The 19,491-nt window shown below is 41.1% G+C and overlaps 1 protein-coding gene across 1 annotated transcript in view; it reads left to right on the top strand.

The window, feature by feature from the left end:
* The window catches only part of SLC18B1 (solute carrier family 18 member B1), a 69,080-nt gene extending 61,418 nt beyond the window's left edge, over positions 1–7,662 (top strand). The window contains exon 14 of the mRNA XM_088451556.1: positions 6,158–7,662. Within this exon, the coding sequence (XP_088307682.1) occupies positions 6,158–6,221 (64 nt within the window). The 3' untranslated portion in view covers positions 6,222–7,662. The remainder of the gene's footprint in view (positions 1–6,157) is intronic.
* The last annotated feature ends 11,829 nt before the right edge of the window (positions 7,663–19,491 follow it).

Below are 19,491 nucleotides of genomic sequence, written 5' to 3'. Positions count from 1 at the left end.
TTCTTTCTGTACATGTGTCCTGGCCGCACTACGCATGTGCCATGGGCAAAATTGCTTGGAGATCCGTGCAAATCGAATAGGTGTTTCTGGGTGGTAAATATGGGGGGTGATTACCACTTGTGAGGCGTATCGGTTTCAGTGACTGTCTCTACAGACGCAGTTGCACTGACACCAGCGGCTATGACCAGTCAGACACTCTGCTCCTGCCATTGAGTCACGCTGCAGCCACTGGGCTTCTCAGTAAGATGCCCATCGTCCACGGCATTACCATATAGACGCTGTAGCAGCTGCGCCAAAAGACGCATCTGCTACTAAACTTCAGTCACCTCTGAATCACCCCCTTAATTAGTGACTTTGATATTGTAAAATATATTTTAAATGTTCTTTTAACACTTCTGTCCAAGCCCTGGGATGCCCACTTTTAATGGCCGTGGGCACCTCCGCCAGTGGTTCTGAACACTGTACCATCGGCGCACCAACGCGAGCACCAGCAAACCTTGCACCAGGCTATGGCTGGTATGGTATCTCCTGAAATTTGTTGGAACATGGCCTTTGTGGGTGTGGTTCTGCTTTTGGGAGTGCAACAGCGTTCACTGACACACCCTTGACACTTCCATAACATGCCCATGAGACTGCCTTTTTTTGCGCAGACTTCAAGCCACCTCCCAGGAATGCCCATGGTTTTGCGTTGCCAGTTCTAATGCCAGCTACTCCATATGATGCCGGGCGCCGCGAGTGGACAGCCACTCCGGGGGAGTGTTAGGTTTAGGGCTTCCGGGGGGGACTTAGGGTTAGGCACCCCCCGGGAGGGTTAGGGCAGTGGCGTAATTAGGGCAGGGCAAGCGGGGTTCGTGCCCTGGGCGCCGTTGAACCGGCGGCGCGGGGGGGGGCGCCGCCGGCCACGGTACTGGCCCGCCCGCCCTAGATAGCCAGTGTAGCGCCGACCGCAATGAGTGCGGTCAGCGCTACACATTTGCACAGGACCGGCGCTAGGCTTCCAGCGCCGGTCCTGTGCTGCACGCCTGAGCCCATTCCCTCCCCCTGAGCACTTGCCCAATAGCGCTAGGTGGCGGGCTCAGGCTGTGCATAACACACGCATTGCCGCCAGCGCTGGCGGCGATGCGTGTGTTAAACAGCAGCCAATGAGAGTCAGATAGACTCTCATTGACTGCTGCAGCACCCACTGCAAGAGCCGGACTTCCGTCCGGCTCCTGCAGTGGGTAATGGGACTGACGTCATGACGTCAGTCCCATAATGCTGAGCGCGCCAGCCCAGGCGGACTGGCGGGCGGGAGCGGCATCGCGGACAGGAGCAGGAGCAGCGTGGAATCAGGTAAGTATATTTTTATATATATTTATTTATTTTTAAACCTATCTGCACAACGGGGGAGGGGTTGGCTACTACTGGGGGGACCTCTACTGGGGGAGGTGTGGCTACTACTGTGGGTGCCATTGGGAGGACCTCTACTGGGGGGGGGCTACTCTACTGGGGACTACTACTTGGGGGGGGGGACTACCACTGGGGGCATTTTAAAAGGGGCCTATTACTAGAGGCACTGCACTCGGGGGACCACTGCTGGGGGCAATAATAGGAAGGGCCACTACAGGGACCACTGGATAGGGGGGGGTCACTACTGGGAGCCTGCATCAGGGGGACCACTACTGGGGGCACTGCATGGGAGGGGGGGACACTACTGCTGGGGGCACTATATAAGGGGCTTACTGCTAGGGGCACTGCGGGGACCACTACAGGGGGCACTAAATAGGGGGGATCACTACAGGGTGCCTGCATAAGGGGACCACTACTGGGAAAACTGCATGGGGGGGACTACTGCTGGGGGCACTATATAAAAGGGCACTGCATAGGGGGGGACTACTACTGGGGGCACCATATAAAGGGCACTGCATAAGGGGATACCGCTACTGGGTGCACTGCATTGTGGGGACTGCTACTGGGGGCACTGCATAAGGGGGAACACTACGTGGGGCACTGCATTTGGGGGGGCCACTACTGGGGGTACTGAGTAAGGGGAACTAATTGGGGGCTGTATAAGAGGGACCACTACTGGGGATACTGTATAAGGGGCACTACTATGGGCCTGCATGAGAGGGACCACAACTGCATACTGGGGGTACTGTATAAGGGGTACTACTGGGGTTAAAGTGCATATGGATAGGAATGTTCAGTTTGAAAATAAAGGGGTGTGTCATGTTGACACGCCCCATTTTTAAGTGACCACGCCCAATTTTTGCAGCGCGCGCCTTCGCCGCGCGCACATAGGGGGGGGGGCTCCCTTTTCAAATTTTACTTAGGTTTAGGCAGCAGAGAAGGGGGGGTTAGGTTTAGGCACTTAGAGGGGGGATTAGGGTTAGACACAGGGGGGGGTTTAGAGTTAGGCACCCCTAAGGAGGGTTAGGTTAGGTTAGTTTGTACTTACCTAGGGATGATCGGGATTTCCAGCGCTGTCGGGCTGCCGCTGCCAGGATCTATGCATCTGTCGGACTGACGCTGCCGGGAATCGAACTGCCGGCCATGCGTCAACCAATTCCCTGTGAATACCCCAATTCACATTATATGCCACACTGTGTGTGCCCCTAGTTTACATTATCTGTCACGCTGTGAATGATCAAATGTACATTATGTGCCACACTGTTGTGCTCCTAGGTTACATTATATGCCACGCTGTGAATGATCGAATATGTCCGACTGTGCATGCTCCCAATTCACATTACATGCCACACTGCGCATGCTTACCTGCAGTAAACCCCTTATAAAAGTATAAGAGACAATAAGAATCCATTGGTATACAGTCTATGAAAGTGAATTTTAAATTTGCTATTACAACTAGACCAGTAAGGGCAGACCGAAAGGGGTGAAAGCTGTCTTGAGCTTTTTGGTGATTACCTTTTTGGACTAAACATTATTATGGACACTATTTTCCTCCATCACTGGTGCTGTTTTATTTTGGTATTTAAATATTACACAATGATCCCATTTTTTCTTTTTTTAATATACTGATGGATACAAGAGCAATTTGATGTGAATACGAAGTTGTGAACTGAATCAAAGAAGAATCTGTTACTCTTCGCTCCTTTGCAAAGTTAAATGCAAAACTCTTCAAATGTACAGTAGATTGACAGATGTGTAATGATGACTATAAATAACAAAACAATGCTGGGAATGCTTCACTTCACCCACCAGTCTTTCTTCACTGAAATAACTACAGCAGTACTGTATATAGATGTGGCTCAAAATCCTTTCATGTACTTTTTTCTAACTTTTGTTCTAATTATTGGGTCCATGTACTAAGAACCCACTTTCCGTGGAGATAATGCTGCTCTTCTTTGCCTGTTATCAGTGAGAAGCAGGAGTCAGCTACTGCAATTTTTACTAAGAATGGTCCTGCTATAGAGGTAGAACGAAAAGTCACGTCCTCGGCCTTGACTGCATAGACACATTCCGTCTCTGCACTGTGAGCTCTCACCTGGCTGTCACGCACCTCTGTGGTCTCCCGAGTCCCATGCAGCTGCAGCAGAGAGAAAGTTTATGTTTTTTTGTAACCAACTTTACTGACATTCTGCCAAAGTGACAGAGAGCTTCCTGCTTCTTCACGTGAGGAGATGCAGATACCGACAGCTGGAGGTGACGAAGCCGTCACTGGAGAAGGCATAGGCAGTGCAATATTCTAACCTGCTCTTAGTGCTTGCAGGCTAAAGGCAGAGAAAACCCTTTAATACATACTGAGAAGCGATATGTACAGGGATTTTCTCTGCCTTTTTAATTTGTCCCACTTAACTCCATTTAGTACATGGACCCCTATGACACGAAATTGACTTTGAATATCTTTGACTTGTAAAAAATAAATCAATTGGAAATACTGTATAAATAGCAAAAGCTGAGAATAATGCTGGCAGACACCCTATTCACATTTGTTACACTAGGGGGAATATTTACTAAATTTCAGTTTAAAAAACCCACCAGATTTTCTGCACTTTTGCCAAGGGATTGAAAGCAGAGATTTTTGTAAAGACACATGTGTATTGCCATAAAATATTTTGTAGATGAAAACTCTGCATCAAAACTGCCATAACATGGAGATTTCTCAAACCAGCATTTAGTAAATATACCGAAAGATGGTTGAGGGTTAGGAAAGTTGTCTGGACGGGGCTTTCTGTAGGAAATAATGTTTTAACAGGCAATTTGTCAAAATGTATTTGCAGAATCCTGATTTATGTTTAATTGAATCATACCTGCCAACTCTCAGTGAATGTCAGGGAGACTCCCTGAAATAGTAACTGTCTCCCTGATGAGTCTAGCAATCTCCCTGATTGCAGCTTACCCCCATTATGAAGCTGTTATATAACAAAAAAGAGGGTCTGATTCAGCTTTGGGAATAGAGAAAGAGCAAGTGATTGTGCACCTTGGTAAACTATGATGCACTGCAGGTGGGGCAGATGTATAATGTGCAGGAAGAGTTAGATTTAGGAGGGGTGAGTCCTAACCGAAATCTAAATTGCAGTGTAAAAATTAAGACACCCAGCATTTGTGGGCTACACACAAAAGCAGCCAGTATTTACTCTGCATGCCAAAAAATGTATGTATTTGCACCATAGTTGCCTACCTTTAATACTCTCTTCCCGGGAGAAGCCCGGGTAAGAGAAGCAGCAGGGGGTCGACGGGGGCGGGGCTTGACAATTCGCGTCATTAAGCCCCGCCCCCTCGCTGTAAAATTACCGCGATTGGGTACAATTTACATAGGGGCGGGGCCAAATGCTGTGATTCATGCAGAATCATGGCTTAAGCCCCGCCCCCTTCACGGAGACCCGCGATCGCCGCGGGTATTCTCCTCATTCTGCCCACTTCACTAGGAAGTGGGCAAAATGTGGGAGAAATGCCTACCCTTCCGGGGGTGCGGGGGGTTACCCGAAAAATCGGGAGTCTCCCACGAAAACCGGAAGGGTAGGCATGTATGATTTGCACCCTTTGCATTGCAACTTGGGTTGTCCGGGATGCGGTCTGTATCCCGACCACGGGGATTCTAGCGCTCAGAATGCTGGCACCAGAATCCCCTGAAATGCTTTTTCAAAAGTAGGCAAGTTTGTGCTGAATGTATGAATTCATTTTTTAAAAGTGTACTTTTTGACAAACCTATGAAAAGGCTATGAGACCTGATTCAATTTTTTCAAATGGTTTTATTTTTGGTAATTATCTAAATAGTCCTGTAAAGCTACTATTTACAGTAGGTTTTATTTACTGTAAACAATCTTTAAAATTGCATAGACATATATATATATATACAGTAAGCATGGGACCAAGATTGTGAGGTGGCAGTGTGGAAACAATGAATGCTTCCTTTACTATGTGATGCTACAAGTCTCAACAAGCCCTGGCAGCCTTTAACTGTGCGAATATGCTGTTCCTGTACTTGCAGACCTGTACATTTATCAGCTTTCCCATGCCTGCCAGAACATGTTGGTGTTTGTAGAACTACAATTCATAAGACTGAAATAGTGAATGTATAGAAATGGTTAGTGGTAGCAGCACAAATATATAGGGAGTTCAAGCACTCACAGGGATTGCCTCTGTGGTACCCAATATGTTAAGAAGTACTGGGTTATAGGTAAATAAAAATTCTGGAAGAAAAAAAACTAGGTTTCTGTAAATGTATCCAATGAGGCATTTGTACACTTTCTATTCAAATCAAATACTGTACAATGACTTTTGATGTTCTAGAAGTCTATAGATCTCTTAAATATAATCTGTTCTATTTAATATCTATTTAATATCACAATGCTCCCTTCTCCTCCAGTTGTATTCTTGTTTTATTACCATGTCTTATTTTTTTTAATGCTTTCTGTTGTTATGATGAAATTATGCTATTATTCTTGGCAGGTTTACAGTTAGTATTTAATGTACTATTCACATATGGTTTGGCTCCCCTTTTCTTCTCTTTGTTTTAGATTTTGCACAAAGCCATCAGGTACCTAATAATAAAGGAGGCTATACGTACTGCATGTGCCAGATTTATTTTTATGTTTCGCTATATTTCACTCATCACGTTTATCTTATATTATTGCTAAGTGCCGTAAGACTGTCTCTTTTTGACATATATGAAAACATAATAAATATTAACACAGAGATTACTTTCACTCAACAGGTCTAGTGCTATGTCCACGAGCAATAACGTTCAAGAAAGAGAGCCTTTGCTGCAAGGAGAATGATTAGACCCACTGGAACTTTCAATTTTTAACATTTGTTTGGCTGACATTAATGTTTTATTTTGTCCAAATTACCTTTCTGTAAAGTTATATATTGATTTGTACAGATTGATTAACTTGGAGAGTGTCTGAAGAAACTGTTGAATCAGTTTTTAATATGCAAAATGCATAGACAACACAGGCCAATCTACATTATATTCGTACTTGACTACTCTTCCGGAATGGCCTGGAGTCTCTCAAAAATTGGGTGGTGCTCCCGGCCGGCCCCAGGCCCCTCTACACACAGAACCCTGCAGCGGCGGGGAATGAAGCGATTCATACTGAAGCGTGTCAATATGGCCCCACCCCATTCTTCACAATGCCAATAATCTCAACATTGTGTGGTACCATGATGGCGTGGCCGCACTGTCACACTCCTGCTCCGCCCCCAATTTTGCTCCATGTCCCCTGTCATCGCCCTATACACCGCGCCATATCTCCCCTCTATGCTGACCTAGCTTCCCACTCCCAGGTAGTGCTATTATCATAAAGTCGCACATACTACTCCAGCAAAAGACGCACACACAGGTAGCAGCAGAATCAGTCGCAAAGTGTGCAGGTTTGTTGCTTACTACTATAGAATATTCACTTTAAATGCATGTTAATCCTTTTCAAATAGCAGTTAATTTAATATCTCCCATAGACCTAAAAAGTGTAAAACATATAAAGCCATACACACAGATAAAGGGGGAAATGTAATGGTGCATTTTTGGAGCATAGATCAAAATTGGCATTGGTTTTGTCCTGCAAACTGTCAAAATCACTATCCAGCTATTTTGGAGGGCTAAAATGTAAATCGATTTGAGACAGGTTTGTAAATCCACAATTGGCAGCAGTTTGAGTCAGGAAGTGGCTCAGACCAATGAGTTTGCTCAGTTTGCATGCAATTTGAGCTATCTGTCCAACCACAATAAAAAGGCACATTAACCAGAAGAATTAAGTTGACACTAATTAACACTAAAGAGTTCAAACAATTAATAAATATATTTATGGGAGCACAGTTATGTTATTAATGTATTAATGAGTCAATTTAATAAATGATAAAAAATAACATTTTATTTATGCAAATTATATATATTTATTAAATATTAAGGGGCTATAGCATTATTTGTAAATTACATAATAGGGCTAATAATACTATTATATTATTTGGGTACCCCTTAATTAATGATAGAGGCACCAATTATATTGGATACTGGTGGCACTACAAGTGCCTGCCTATATAATTAATTAATGAATATGGCCCTAATTAATATATACATGTTATTGGCCCTGCTATTCAATTTATTAAGAATACTGGCCACTTAATATTTCCTAAATATTATAATGTCTGCATAATTAAAATGTTATTTTATTAAATTGGCCGCAATACTAAATTAATTAAATATTTGTGTCCTCACAGACATGTTTATTAACTGTTTGAGACCCTTAATTGTTAATTAGTATCAACATAATAAATATGTTTCAAGAAGTCTTTTATTATGTTCTCGGTGGGAAGACAGCTTAAACTGCATGTAATTTGAGCTGTCCCGCGGCCAGAGGCAACTCTATTGTTTAGTGATGTTTCCAGCTTTTTGCATGGGATAATTTGTATTTAGAACACTGGAAAAAAATCGCTATGTCGAGCTCTGGTGGTTCATGTTTGAAACTATTTTTTGGCGAGTTTGCGTTAACACGTCCAGCGTTTTGTTACTCGTCCAATAAATTTGCAGAAAACCGATGAGTTCAGCATACAGTATGTGATGCATTGTACTGCAGGCATTACTTTGTAGCTCATGCCCATGGCTGGCACTACTGTAAGTGAAAAGTGGACTAAACCAGTATTCATTAGAAGGTCATGGGCTATATTTTTGTTGATGTCTTATTGATGTCACTGGTTTTTGATATTCTGTAGTTTTTATAAATACTGTGTTACCCAGCCCAATGCCTGCCTACATTGCCTGTGGGTGACAGGTCCGTAATAAGGTAACCATATACTAAACTATTCAGGTAACTGTAATAAAGCTTTTATTATGTGTTTCTGAATGGTGTATAATGTTATATAGGGATATGTATCGACAGTTCTTTGCCTTTAAAAAAGTGATAAAAATGATTTTCGAGTATTTTTCGCTTGAGATAAGTCTCAAGGAAATGTATCAATGTTTTTCGCAGAATTTTTTAATTTTTTTTTGTCAAAGTACAGTGTAGTTTTTGTCATTTTATATTGTTATTTTTGTTGTAATTTAAATCAATGAGAGCCTTATGTATCATCATTTTATTGTGTTTTTTAAACGAAAATTATCGTGATTTTTTTTGACACACCTTGGCTGGTGTTAATTGTATTCCAGCACCACTGATGTTGAAATAAGCTATGTTAATTATTGCTATTAGATGAAACTAATTCAATTTAAATAATCAGTATTACTTGTAATATTATATATATATATATATATATATATAATTACACATATTTATGGGTGTGTATAATTATATGCTTCATAAATATTTTTATAAAAAATTGTAATACTATTATATATATGTTAATTGTATTTATTATGAGTGTTTATTATGGGTATTATGGAAGTAATTATTATGAGTCTGAGGAAGACTACAGTGAGAGGTCAGCAATGCAGAGAAGTTATACTTGCACTGAGAAAAGTCCCATAGGTGCAGGAGCCCCCCCTAGTTTCTGCCCTGCCCTATGCTGTGCACGTGTCCCCAAAAGTATTTTTTACTGTATTCTGCAGTCACGTGCTAGGGCCAGGGAAACGTACCCCGTCCGTAGTTCACCCTACTTCAAAGAAGCAATCAAATAACACCAACTGCTAAAAAGTAATTTAAAAAAAGCCTACTAAAAAAATTCTCCCCACCAAAATAATAAAAAACGGGGCCTATGTATATCCTTCACTAACCTTCTTTTGACGCCATAGTTCATGAGGGAGCAAAAGGTCTTGTCGGCTCGTCACCCATGCTCGAAATGGTCTTGCTGGCCTACGTGCACCGCACATGAATCTAAGACCGAGCATGCACAGTTGCTATTAATTCCAAAAACGAAAAAACCTACTACGCATTTCTTTTTCACATCGCCGAAGAGCTTCAGATTTCAGGTAGATTATCGTTTCTGCTTTAACTGTCAAAAACTTTTCATACATGTGGAAAAAACACACGATGTCTGTCTAAAAAATTACGGGAATTTTTCGCAAAAATTATACATATCCCCCATAATCTCTTAACGTGCTAAAAAATAGACTGGATATAGTGATTTGCTTGCTTTTTTTTTAATGTTAAAGTGCCACAATTAGCAATCCAATTAGAATAGGGAATTCAAAGATAAACTGTGAAGCTGGTATAGCAAAAACACCAGCTTAAAGCAATTTTTATTCACAAATAGAATATAAATGCAAGGATTTTAGGCAAAAGTACTGTATGCAACTCCTAAACACAAACACACAAGGAGCATTGTAGTGATCCATGTGCCACCGTCTATATACTGTATATCAAACAACTTAATAATCAATAAATTGTCAACTATCCACAGAATAAAAAGTAATAAAAATTAAAATTATGTGAAATATATTAATATCAATTCTTAAAAAAAGTAGATAATTTCTGTTTTATACTGTTGGCAAAACATTGCACAATTTGCTTCAGATAAATTTAATATAAAATAACTCATATAACAAATTATAGAGCTGCATAGATTCAAATATTCAATCTTAAAAGCAGACTAAGGGCGGTATTCAATTAGAGGCGATATCGGCTGTTTTCACTGGCGCAGACCGTTTTTTAAAACTGCTACAAAAATGCCTGCGCCAGCCGCGTGCAATGTTTAAAACACTTGGCGCATCTTTATGGCCCTCCGAAATACCAGCGTTAATATATTAAACAAATTTTTCTCAAAAAAAGAAAAATATTTTTACCAAAATTTCAGCGCCCGTTTTTTGCCAAAGTACACAATTTACGATTTGTCCCCCTAAAATATCATTAGGGGGCTGCCCAATGGGTTTTGTAAGAAATCCCCAATTTTTTACCCAAAAATAGGGATTTTGCACATCTTCCCCCTTTTTTAAAATGGAGAAAAGTTTTCTCCATTTGCACATGAAAAATCGGCGTTAAATTAGATAAATTATCGCCGATGCAATAATATTGCTGAAAAGTCAGCGATACTATTGCGTGTGTGATAATATTGCCGCTAATTGAATACGGCTATAAGAATAAAAGTAACTTCAAAGAGCTTATTATTAACATTGAATCAATGTTACATGGGCTGGAGTCAATTACCGGTGATATTATCGCCGATTTTTCATTGAAAAATTGAGAAAACTTTTCTCTGTTTTGAGAAATGGGTAAAAGTGTGGGGATTTCTTTTAGAACCCTTTGCACAGCCCCACTAATGATACTTTAGCAAAAAAAAAATGTGTAAGTTGCGTACTTTGGTGAAAAACTTTTTTTTTTTCTTGACAAATGCATTAAATGTATTGGGTCTGGAATTTCGGAGGGCCATAAGGATGTATCAAATGTTTTATACATCGCACGTGGCTGGTGCAGGCGATTTTTTTAGCGGCTTTAAAAAAACTACCTGCGCCAGCCACGTGTGATGAATAAAACACTTGATGCATCCTCCTTACAGCCCTCCGAAATACCAGACCCAATACGTTAAACGCATTTTTCACAAAAAAAAAAAATCCCCACATTTTTACCCTAAAATAGGGTTTTTCAAAAAAATTTCAAGAAAAGTTTTCTCCACTTTTTAGGCAAAAAATCGCCCATTTTTTCGCCAGCATTGGCTAAATCGGCCGATATCGGACACAAAATCGGCAGATCGGTAGGTGATCGATTTCACCTCTAATTGAAGCTCCCCCGAATTGTGCAAAAATGTAATTGATACATACATAATCAATGATAACACCAGCTCATATCTTGGCGGAAACAAATGGTCAGCATTACTGCTTCACAGCACTAAGAGGAGTTTGTATATTCTCCCTGTGCTTGCATGGATTTCTTCCGGGTACTCCGGTTTCCTCGCACTTCAAAAATATACTGGTAGGTTAATTGGCTCCCAATGAAAAATTAACCCTAGTGTGTATGTGTGAGCATGTAATAGGGAACATAGATTATTATTTATTTTATTTATTTATTACCAGTTATTTATATAGCGCACACATATTCCGCAGCGCTTTACAGAGAGTATTTGGCCATTCACATCCGTCCTTACAATCTATATTCCCTATCACATGTACACACACTAGGGTTAATTTTGTTTTTGGGAGCAAATTAACCTACCAGTATATTTTTGGAGTGTGGGAGGAAACCGGAGTACCCAGAGGAAACCCACGCAAGCACAGGTAGGGCCGTACAAACTCTGCACAGGTAGGGCCGTAGTGGGAATCGAACCCACAACCTCAGTGCTGTGAGGCAGTAATGCTAACCATTACACCATCTGTGCTGCCCCAATTATAAGCTCCACTGGGGCAGGGACTGATGTGAATAGCCAAATAGTCTCTGTAAAGCGCTGCGGAATTTGTGTGCGCTATATAAATAACTGGTAATAAATAAATAGGGACTAATTCTGGGTCACACGATGCTGTGTCTGCATTAGTGTCTTTTACCACATTCGCTTTATGCTAATGTTAGTAAAAGCCCTTCCCAAGGGGTACAAGCATGCGTTTGGATGCGCAAGGGTTGGGACACCCACTTTGTGCGTCTGCAGTTGCAACCATTGGAAGCACCATTGAGACTTGCATCAGTCCCATGCTCTGTGCAGATCACCATCAGAGTATAGCCTCCAATGTGAATAAGCATCTGAATTTGCAATTACTCCTTTGATACACTAACGACACTCCAATAACACACCCACGCCACAGAATATCTTTGTGCGTTTGTTTAGCCACCCCCAGGAACACCCAATACATTCCAGAATCAGTGTGGCTCAATCGATCCTGCAAATCTGTATGCAGACACAGTAGGACATGTGCCGTGCGACTTTTTACAGATTTAGATGCATGCGTGGTCGCAAAAAACTGTTAATTTACATGAACATCGGCATTGCGTGTGACTCAGAATCAGCTCCATAGTGACTTAAAATCCAAGGGAGAATATGATTATATCAGTCGACATATTACTTTGCATCCATATATATGCATATTCAAGGATTATATCAATATATGTCTCATTGGCAATTTGCCTGATAAACCTGCTGTTGTCATGGGCAACAATATAGCACTATGCTGGAGATGTATTAAGCCAATCAGCTTCTAACTATCATTTATCTTACACAGTATTTGAAATGACAGAAGCTGATTGGTTGCTTTGGGCAACTTCTCCACTTTATCTCTCTCCAAGGCTTTATACATCTCCCCCTATAAGACCAAGGAAATAGAGGTACTTACTTTTGTCACTTGTATTAGTTTCTAAGGGGTCTATTTACTAAGCCTTGGATGGAGATAAAGTGAATGGAGATAAGGTACCAGCCAATCAGCTCCTAGCTGCCATGTCACAGGCTGTTTTTGCAAATGTTTTTGCAAATGACAGAGCTGATTGGCTGGTACTTTAGCTCCGTCGACTTTATCTCCATCCAAGGCTTAGTAAATAGAGCACATTGTATCCAAAGTAAATACTGATATTGCAGCTTATTATAATCCATGGACTATCAGCAGGACTTAAAATGGTAGTTTTGCTGCAGCTTGTGCTCTGTGCTTACATACAGTAATACAATGAAATCTGTCTTCCATCAGCAATGTTAGTGTAACTACCTCTAAATAAATCACGAACATATGTGAAGAAACACCTCAGGTTGACTATTTATTTTTAGGATACTGCTGACTTTTATCAAACCTTCTAAAGAGGACATATGGGAGGTGTTGCCCATAGCAACTAGTCAGATTGCAGCCATAATTTAGCTAGTACATTCTAGCAATCTCCCTGATTTCACATTTGCCCCATTATGTAGTATATAAAAAGAGATACATACATTTAGATTGGATCATTAGTATAATATCCCTGCATTAGATATAAAGCACAGTGATCCTTATGGTTAAATGCAGTTTCAGAAAAGCATCAGTGTGTTTTTATCAACAAATATATCTTTCTTAATGCTTTGTTGCTCATTTATATTTGGATGTAAACCAATTTATGGCACTCCTCTCAGATGTAGCAGTACATGTCCACTTTACCGCCGTGCTCATAAGTAGGCAAGTATGATCTGAATACACGCACGCACACATAAACACATCAAAAAGTGGGTTAGGGTTAGGGATGTGCAGGCTCAGATAGGTTCGAGTTTGCACGCCGAGTTCGGATTTTTCCCTCCAAAAAAACGGAACTCAGAAAGAGGCTAAACGTCATCTTGCATGGACAAACATCATCATTCCTGGACAAAAGTCCATGTTTGTCCATGCAAGATGACGTTTAGCCTCTTTCTGAGTTCCGTTTTTTTGGAGGGAAAAATCCGAACTCGGCGTGCAAACTCGAACCTATCCGAGCCTGCACATCTCTAGTTAGGGTAGGTGTCACTTACGCGTTTCGCTACATCAAAGTGCAGCTTTATCAAAGATGCAGCGAAATGCATCAGAAACACCTACCCTCACCCACTTTTTCTTATTGTATCCTTCTGGATTAACCACAGAAAGGCCTGAATCAGCCCACGGGACCAAAGAGGACAAATCAAACTGGGAGCCGGCATGCGTTTAGACTAAGACTATTTATGGACACAGTGTGATCTGAGGATATATCTCCAATTGATTACTAACATCTATAAGATACACTCCTCTATCAGTGACAGGAATTACCATCCAGTGGACAGCCCTCATTATCTGTGCCATTTGGTTCTCCCAGTGTCCACCACAAAGGTGCTGTGCATCAACAGGCATTTATTGGACTTAATGGACTTTTAGTGATGTGGGTGAGATCATTTGCTCATTTAATGGTTATACAAGTACTGTGACTTTTTATATTTGGTTTTCAAATGAATTCAATCTTTATTTAAATTAATTGCCATGCATATACTGTTTTAAAATTGTTACTAGTAATAAGTAATTAGCACTACTACTTTCTTTGTGATTGTTTTACTGTATGCACTAGGGACTGACTATCCCTTGTTTTCTAGTAGCTGCTTGGTTTAACTACTCATTTCAGCGCCTGTTTAGTACCGAATTGGTATCTGTTTTGTTGTTCATATGGAATTCAAGTACAAGAAAACTTTTCAAGTCAAGCAATGTTGAATTTAAAAAGACAATACAAGTCGAAGAGAAGCTGGACTTGCAGAGCAAAATTGTGTTATTAGCCAAATTTGAACCAGAGACTACCAAAGTGGAAGTTCAACCGCAATAAACATTCTTTTAGATCAAATATCGACAAACCACCCAGAAGATATGATGAACAATGTGCAAATATTGCATTTAGTAAACCTTTATGTATTTATGAGGCAATGTCTAGAAGCAACTGGAGTGAGTTAAAGTCTGTCATAGACAAAGAAATGGAATCAGTGATAATGACACATGGATTATGGTCCAAAGGCCAAGTCATTGAAAGACTGTTAAAAGCAAGTGGGTATTTTGTAGAAAAGTAAGGGCTGCTGGAAACATTGCAAGTTACAAGGCCTGGCTGGTTGCAAAAGGTTATACCCAGAGGTTGGGGATCCATTGCAGTGAAACCTACTCTCCAATATCAAAATATAGCACTCTGTGTTTGGTGATATCCGCTCTACAAAACATCTTATTATACCAGTTAGATTTTGACTCAGTATTCCGTAATGGCGACCTAAGTGAGGAGATCTACTGTATATGGAACCACCAGAACATTATGTTGAAGGAATGTTCAAAGAAGGAGAGGTCTGTCTTAAGTAAGTGCTATGTGGCCAGAAACAAAGTGGTCAGTGCTGGTATATAAGGTTACATACCGTATTACATGAGATGGGATTTGAAAGATCAGATAGGTAATTTCCTACTATCATAAACATCTACAAAAACAACTATTTATTATTGTGGTATGTCCTGTGAGAATCTGCGAAAGCCGGGTGTTTTTTTGCATTTTTTTTTTTTTTTGCTGAAAATGTGTCTGTTGCAATGCAATGCAACTACTGTAGGACACACCAGGAGACTGTTGATTGATCTGATATGCAACACTTGTATGTGTGCAACTGAGTTCCTGAATCAGCATGCGGAGTGCTACAATGCAACGGCCGCAGCTTTTTTCATACCAAGTTCCATTTACAGACTTGGTTGCATACAGATATACAAATGTTGCATATCAAATTATTCCGCACAGTCTCCTGGTGCGTCCTTGTCACATTTGGCGCTGCATGGCGTATTGAGACTAGATGTAGGAAGACATCTGTAGTTGAAAAATATGGAATGTCCGATGCAAAACCAATAGGCACTCCATCAATAATAGTACAAAACTGAAAAGAGAGATGTGTCCCAAGGATGACAGGGAAGTTGAAGATATAAAGAATGTCCCATACCAAAATGCTATTGCTTAATGTACACACGTATTAGGACACGTCCTGATATTACTGATAATGTAAGTAAGGTAAGCCAATTTGCCACTAACCCAGGGAGGCAACATTGGATGGCATTGAACAGTATTCTACAGTATTTGAAGGGAACACCTTGTTCCAAATTGGTGGTCAAGCTATCTTAAAATAAAAAATTAGAGTCATTCTATGATGCTGAATGGGGGGCAGATGAGGATGACCACCACTCCTATACTGTTCCTACTGCGGGCGCACTGGTAAGTTGGACAAGTAGGAAACAGCCCACAGTGGCACTATCCACCACAGAGACATTATATATGGCCCTGACCAAATCAGCTAATGAAGCTCTGTAACCCTTTTAGAGTTGCAAGTTACAGATATGGAAGAAGAGACCAACATAGAGTGTGACAGTAAAGGTGCAGTTGATATCTTGCATAGTACCAAACGCCACAGAAGATCAAATCAGACACCATTTTATTTGAAAACTCATTGAAAGAGGGTCTATTGACGTAATTCACATTGCTAGTGAAGAAAACCATGTGGACATGCTCATGAAAAGGGTCACGTCTTGTTCTCTTGCCAAGTTTCTGAAGAGAAGTGGACTTAAGGTTAGGAGTCAAGAACATAAAAGGCATCAAGATTTGTGACAGTGACAACAATTAAAAAGGTGTATGTCAAGAAACTGTTGCTGAGGCCTGTGTAGTAAGTTAGATGGACTTTGCTAAAGTTCCAGCCAAGAAGGCCAAACCAAGATTACTTAATATGTTTATATGTCTAAACTCACCTTTTTTACAGGTTGCTTTGTGAAAGCTTCATGTGTAAGTTTGAGTAACATGGAGAAGCTTGAGGCAAGGGGGGTTGTTAGACGTAGAGTGCGCTACTGTGCAGTCACCAACAATATGGCTCCTCAATGGATACTTAATTTCCCTTACCAAGATGGCTGCCGATACTATAAATGTGCATGCACTGCTGTTCTCACCTCAGCTCCTGAGACCTGTATATGACCGCTGTTCTAGAACATGCTGTTACTGCAATACCTGAGACAGTCACCAACTGGTGAGCTGCCTAACCCCGCTTCACTTTATGCTCTGGACATCCAGTGTAACAGTGAGTACAGCTGTACAAACCTCCTATTCAATAAAGCACACAACCTGGTTAAGTTTCACTGGACTAGTGGCCTGGATTAATTACATATCCACTAATGTGTACAGAACTCTGCTAAACTACCAAGTTGTACCCACATTTCCATCAATATGATGGTTACTAAGAGGCTCTCTGTATTGGATTTCAGGCCCTAAAATGCTGTCTGTAGTGTATGGCATCACTGGGATGGTCTCTGTATTGTATGATAGCCACTGGGATGTTCTCTGTATTCTATGATGGTCACTGTAATGCTCTTTGTATTGTATGACATTCACAAGGATGCTTTCTGTAATTTTTATGGCATATGCTCTCCATACAGTATTTTATGGTGCTAACTAGGATGCTCTCTATTTTGAGTAGTAATCCCAGACTCCTAGTGCATCTATGGTCATTGATTGCTGCGATAAAAGTTCAGCAGGGGCTACTTAAGGTTAGAGATTCCTGACAAATGTAAACAGTGTGACAGGCAATATGTTTGTATTAGACAACGGCTGCCAGAACCCTTGATGAGGCCCTGGAGACAGGGCAAACAGGCAGCACTGTGTGACAAAAATGTAAACTGAGGACACTACTGTATGTAGCAATAACGTGAACTCAGGACACTGTGTAGCAATAATATGAACTAGGGTACTGTATAGCAATAATGGGAACTGGAGGTGCTCTGTGGCAATGATGTAAAATTTGGGCACACATTTTGTAGGGCTAAGAATAATTACACACTATACTTTTTTAAACATCGACAATAGATAATTTTGACAATTTTATTGGTCATTTGCTGACTGCTTTTCAAGTATAGTGAGACATGCATGGAGGAACTGGGCGATGCATGGGTGCACTGCAGGTAGTGACTGAGCACCTGTTTGTATGTGTACTCATTGGTGTTGGTATACTATGGCAAAACTGGTATAAATTGTATAGAGGACCATGTTAGTATTCTGAGGGTGACATTGTTGCTGGTCTATTTGACTAACCATACACGTTACTCTTATTATTTTTTGTTGGCATACTGTGCAAAATTAAATATTTACTTTTAAAATTCCTTGTTTCTGACATTTGGCCAAGGCTACTAGCTGTCTGAGAAATTTGTCCAAGCCAACATTGAAATATGCATAAAAAGCCACTCCTTGTTGACAGTTGTAAGACACTAGTTTCTCACTGTGGGCCTGATTTTTTCTGAGTACCTGAACCCACACCCTGCACCCATAATATACTTACCTGTCTGGAGTCTCACGTCGGCGTGGGGGTCCAGTGCTGTAAAAATGTCTGGAAAATGGCCACAGCGGCCATTTTCCCATCGTTTGCGCATGCGCAATACAGGGAAAATGGCCGCCGTGGCCATTTTCCTGGTGACCTGTGCTTGCACTAAAGACTCTGGGCACACTAGTGCCTAGACTCTATAACTCCGGCGCTGGCCGCCCACAGCTCAGAACGCTGCCGGCTGCAGAACGGAGAGAAGGGGGCCTGTGACGGAGAAAGCACATGGGCCCCCTCTCTAGAAATGCCCCTGCCTGAACCTTTTTTCATAGGAAAAAAAGTACATTATATTTGTATATTGTATGTAATTTTTAAGCATAAGTAATTAGTAGACAGGTTCCTTGACCTCAGCACTGTAGGCTTAGGGATCTTTAGGACTTGTAACTTCTTCTGCTATTTTCCCCTCAGATATAATCTGCTCTTTCACTCCCTTACTGTAGCTCTCATTTCTTACCTCTTTGCTAGGCATTTATATAAATGAATGCTATGCAATGGGGAACACTTAAATAAAGAGGTGACGCACTAGCTTATATTAAAATCACCAAGCATTTGTCTATTTATGTTGCGAAGTGGATACTTACATTATGTCTTGACCACTTTTTCTTGTAGTACTGCATGTACAAATGACTTCCTTCTTCATCTTCAAGCTAGATATACTCACACTATTCTATACTGCAAGAATACTTTCTATAAATACTTTAGGCAGTTTGTGTTAGGGTTTGAAACCGACGTATGTCCCAGCTATCCTGCCAATCAGTAGATAAAGAGGTATAATAACATTTTTATGTTGGCAATGATCAGGGGTGGGGAACCTTTTTCTGCCGAGGGCCATTTTGAAATATATAACATTATTTGAGGGCCTAGTACAGGCCACGCCCCCTCCACGTGACATCACATGGGGACAGGACCAGAATCGCCAGTGATTACAGCAATGCACGGAGCATCCTGAGGATACTCCGGGGAGCTGTAAGGACAGCGGTGTGACCGTCTGAAGTGTCCTAAGGATGCTCTAGGTGGCACTGTTGCATAGATTCTGGCTGCAGGGTGCCATTCTAGGCACCCTGCTAGCCAGATGAAGCTATCAGAAAAAATCTCAGAGGGCCATACCAAATGATTCCGGGGGCCTTATACAGGCCCCCGGGCCTGAGGTTCCCTATCCCTGGATTTTGTATTGATTAATATGGAAAAGAGTACCAATTATTTTATGGGGGCATTATTATTTAATAAATATATTAGAGGGTCAGATTAATACGTAATTAGATTAATAGACCAATATTACCTATTACCTGTTATGTTGCCAATATTAAATTATTGTTAATAAAGCCAATACAAATGTATACATGACAGGTTAAACAATTGATATTTGAAGTCACTATAAATGGTACT

This window comes from Taudactylus pleione, unplaced genomic scaffold (genome assembly GCF_031769625.1).
Source record: "Taudactylus pleione unplaced genomic scaffold, aTauple2 ptg000006l, whole genome shotgun sequence".
NCBI classification, from domain to species: Eukaryota; Metazoa; Chordata; class Amphibia; order Anura; family Myobatrachidae; genus Taudactylus; species Taudactylus pleione.
The sequence above is the reverse complement of the archived record's forward strand: the minus strand, read 5'-3'. Positions and strand labels throughout refer to the sequence as shown.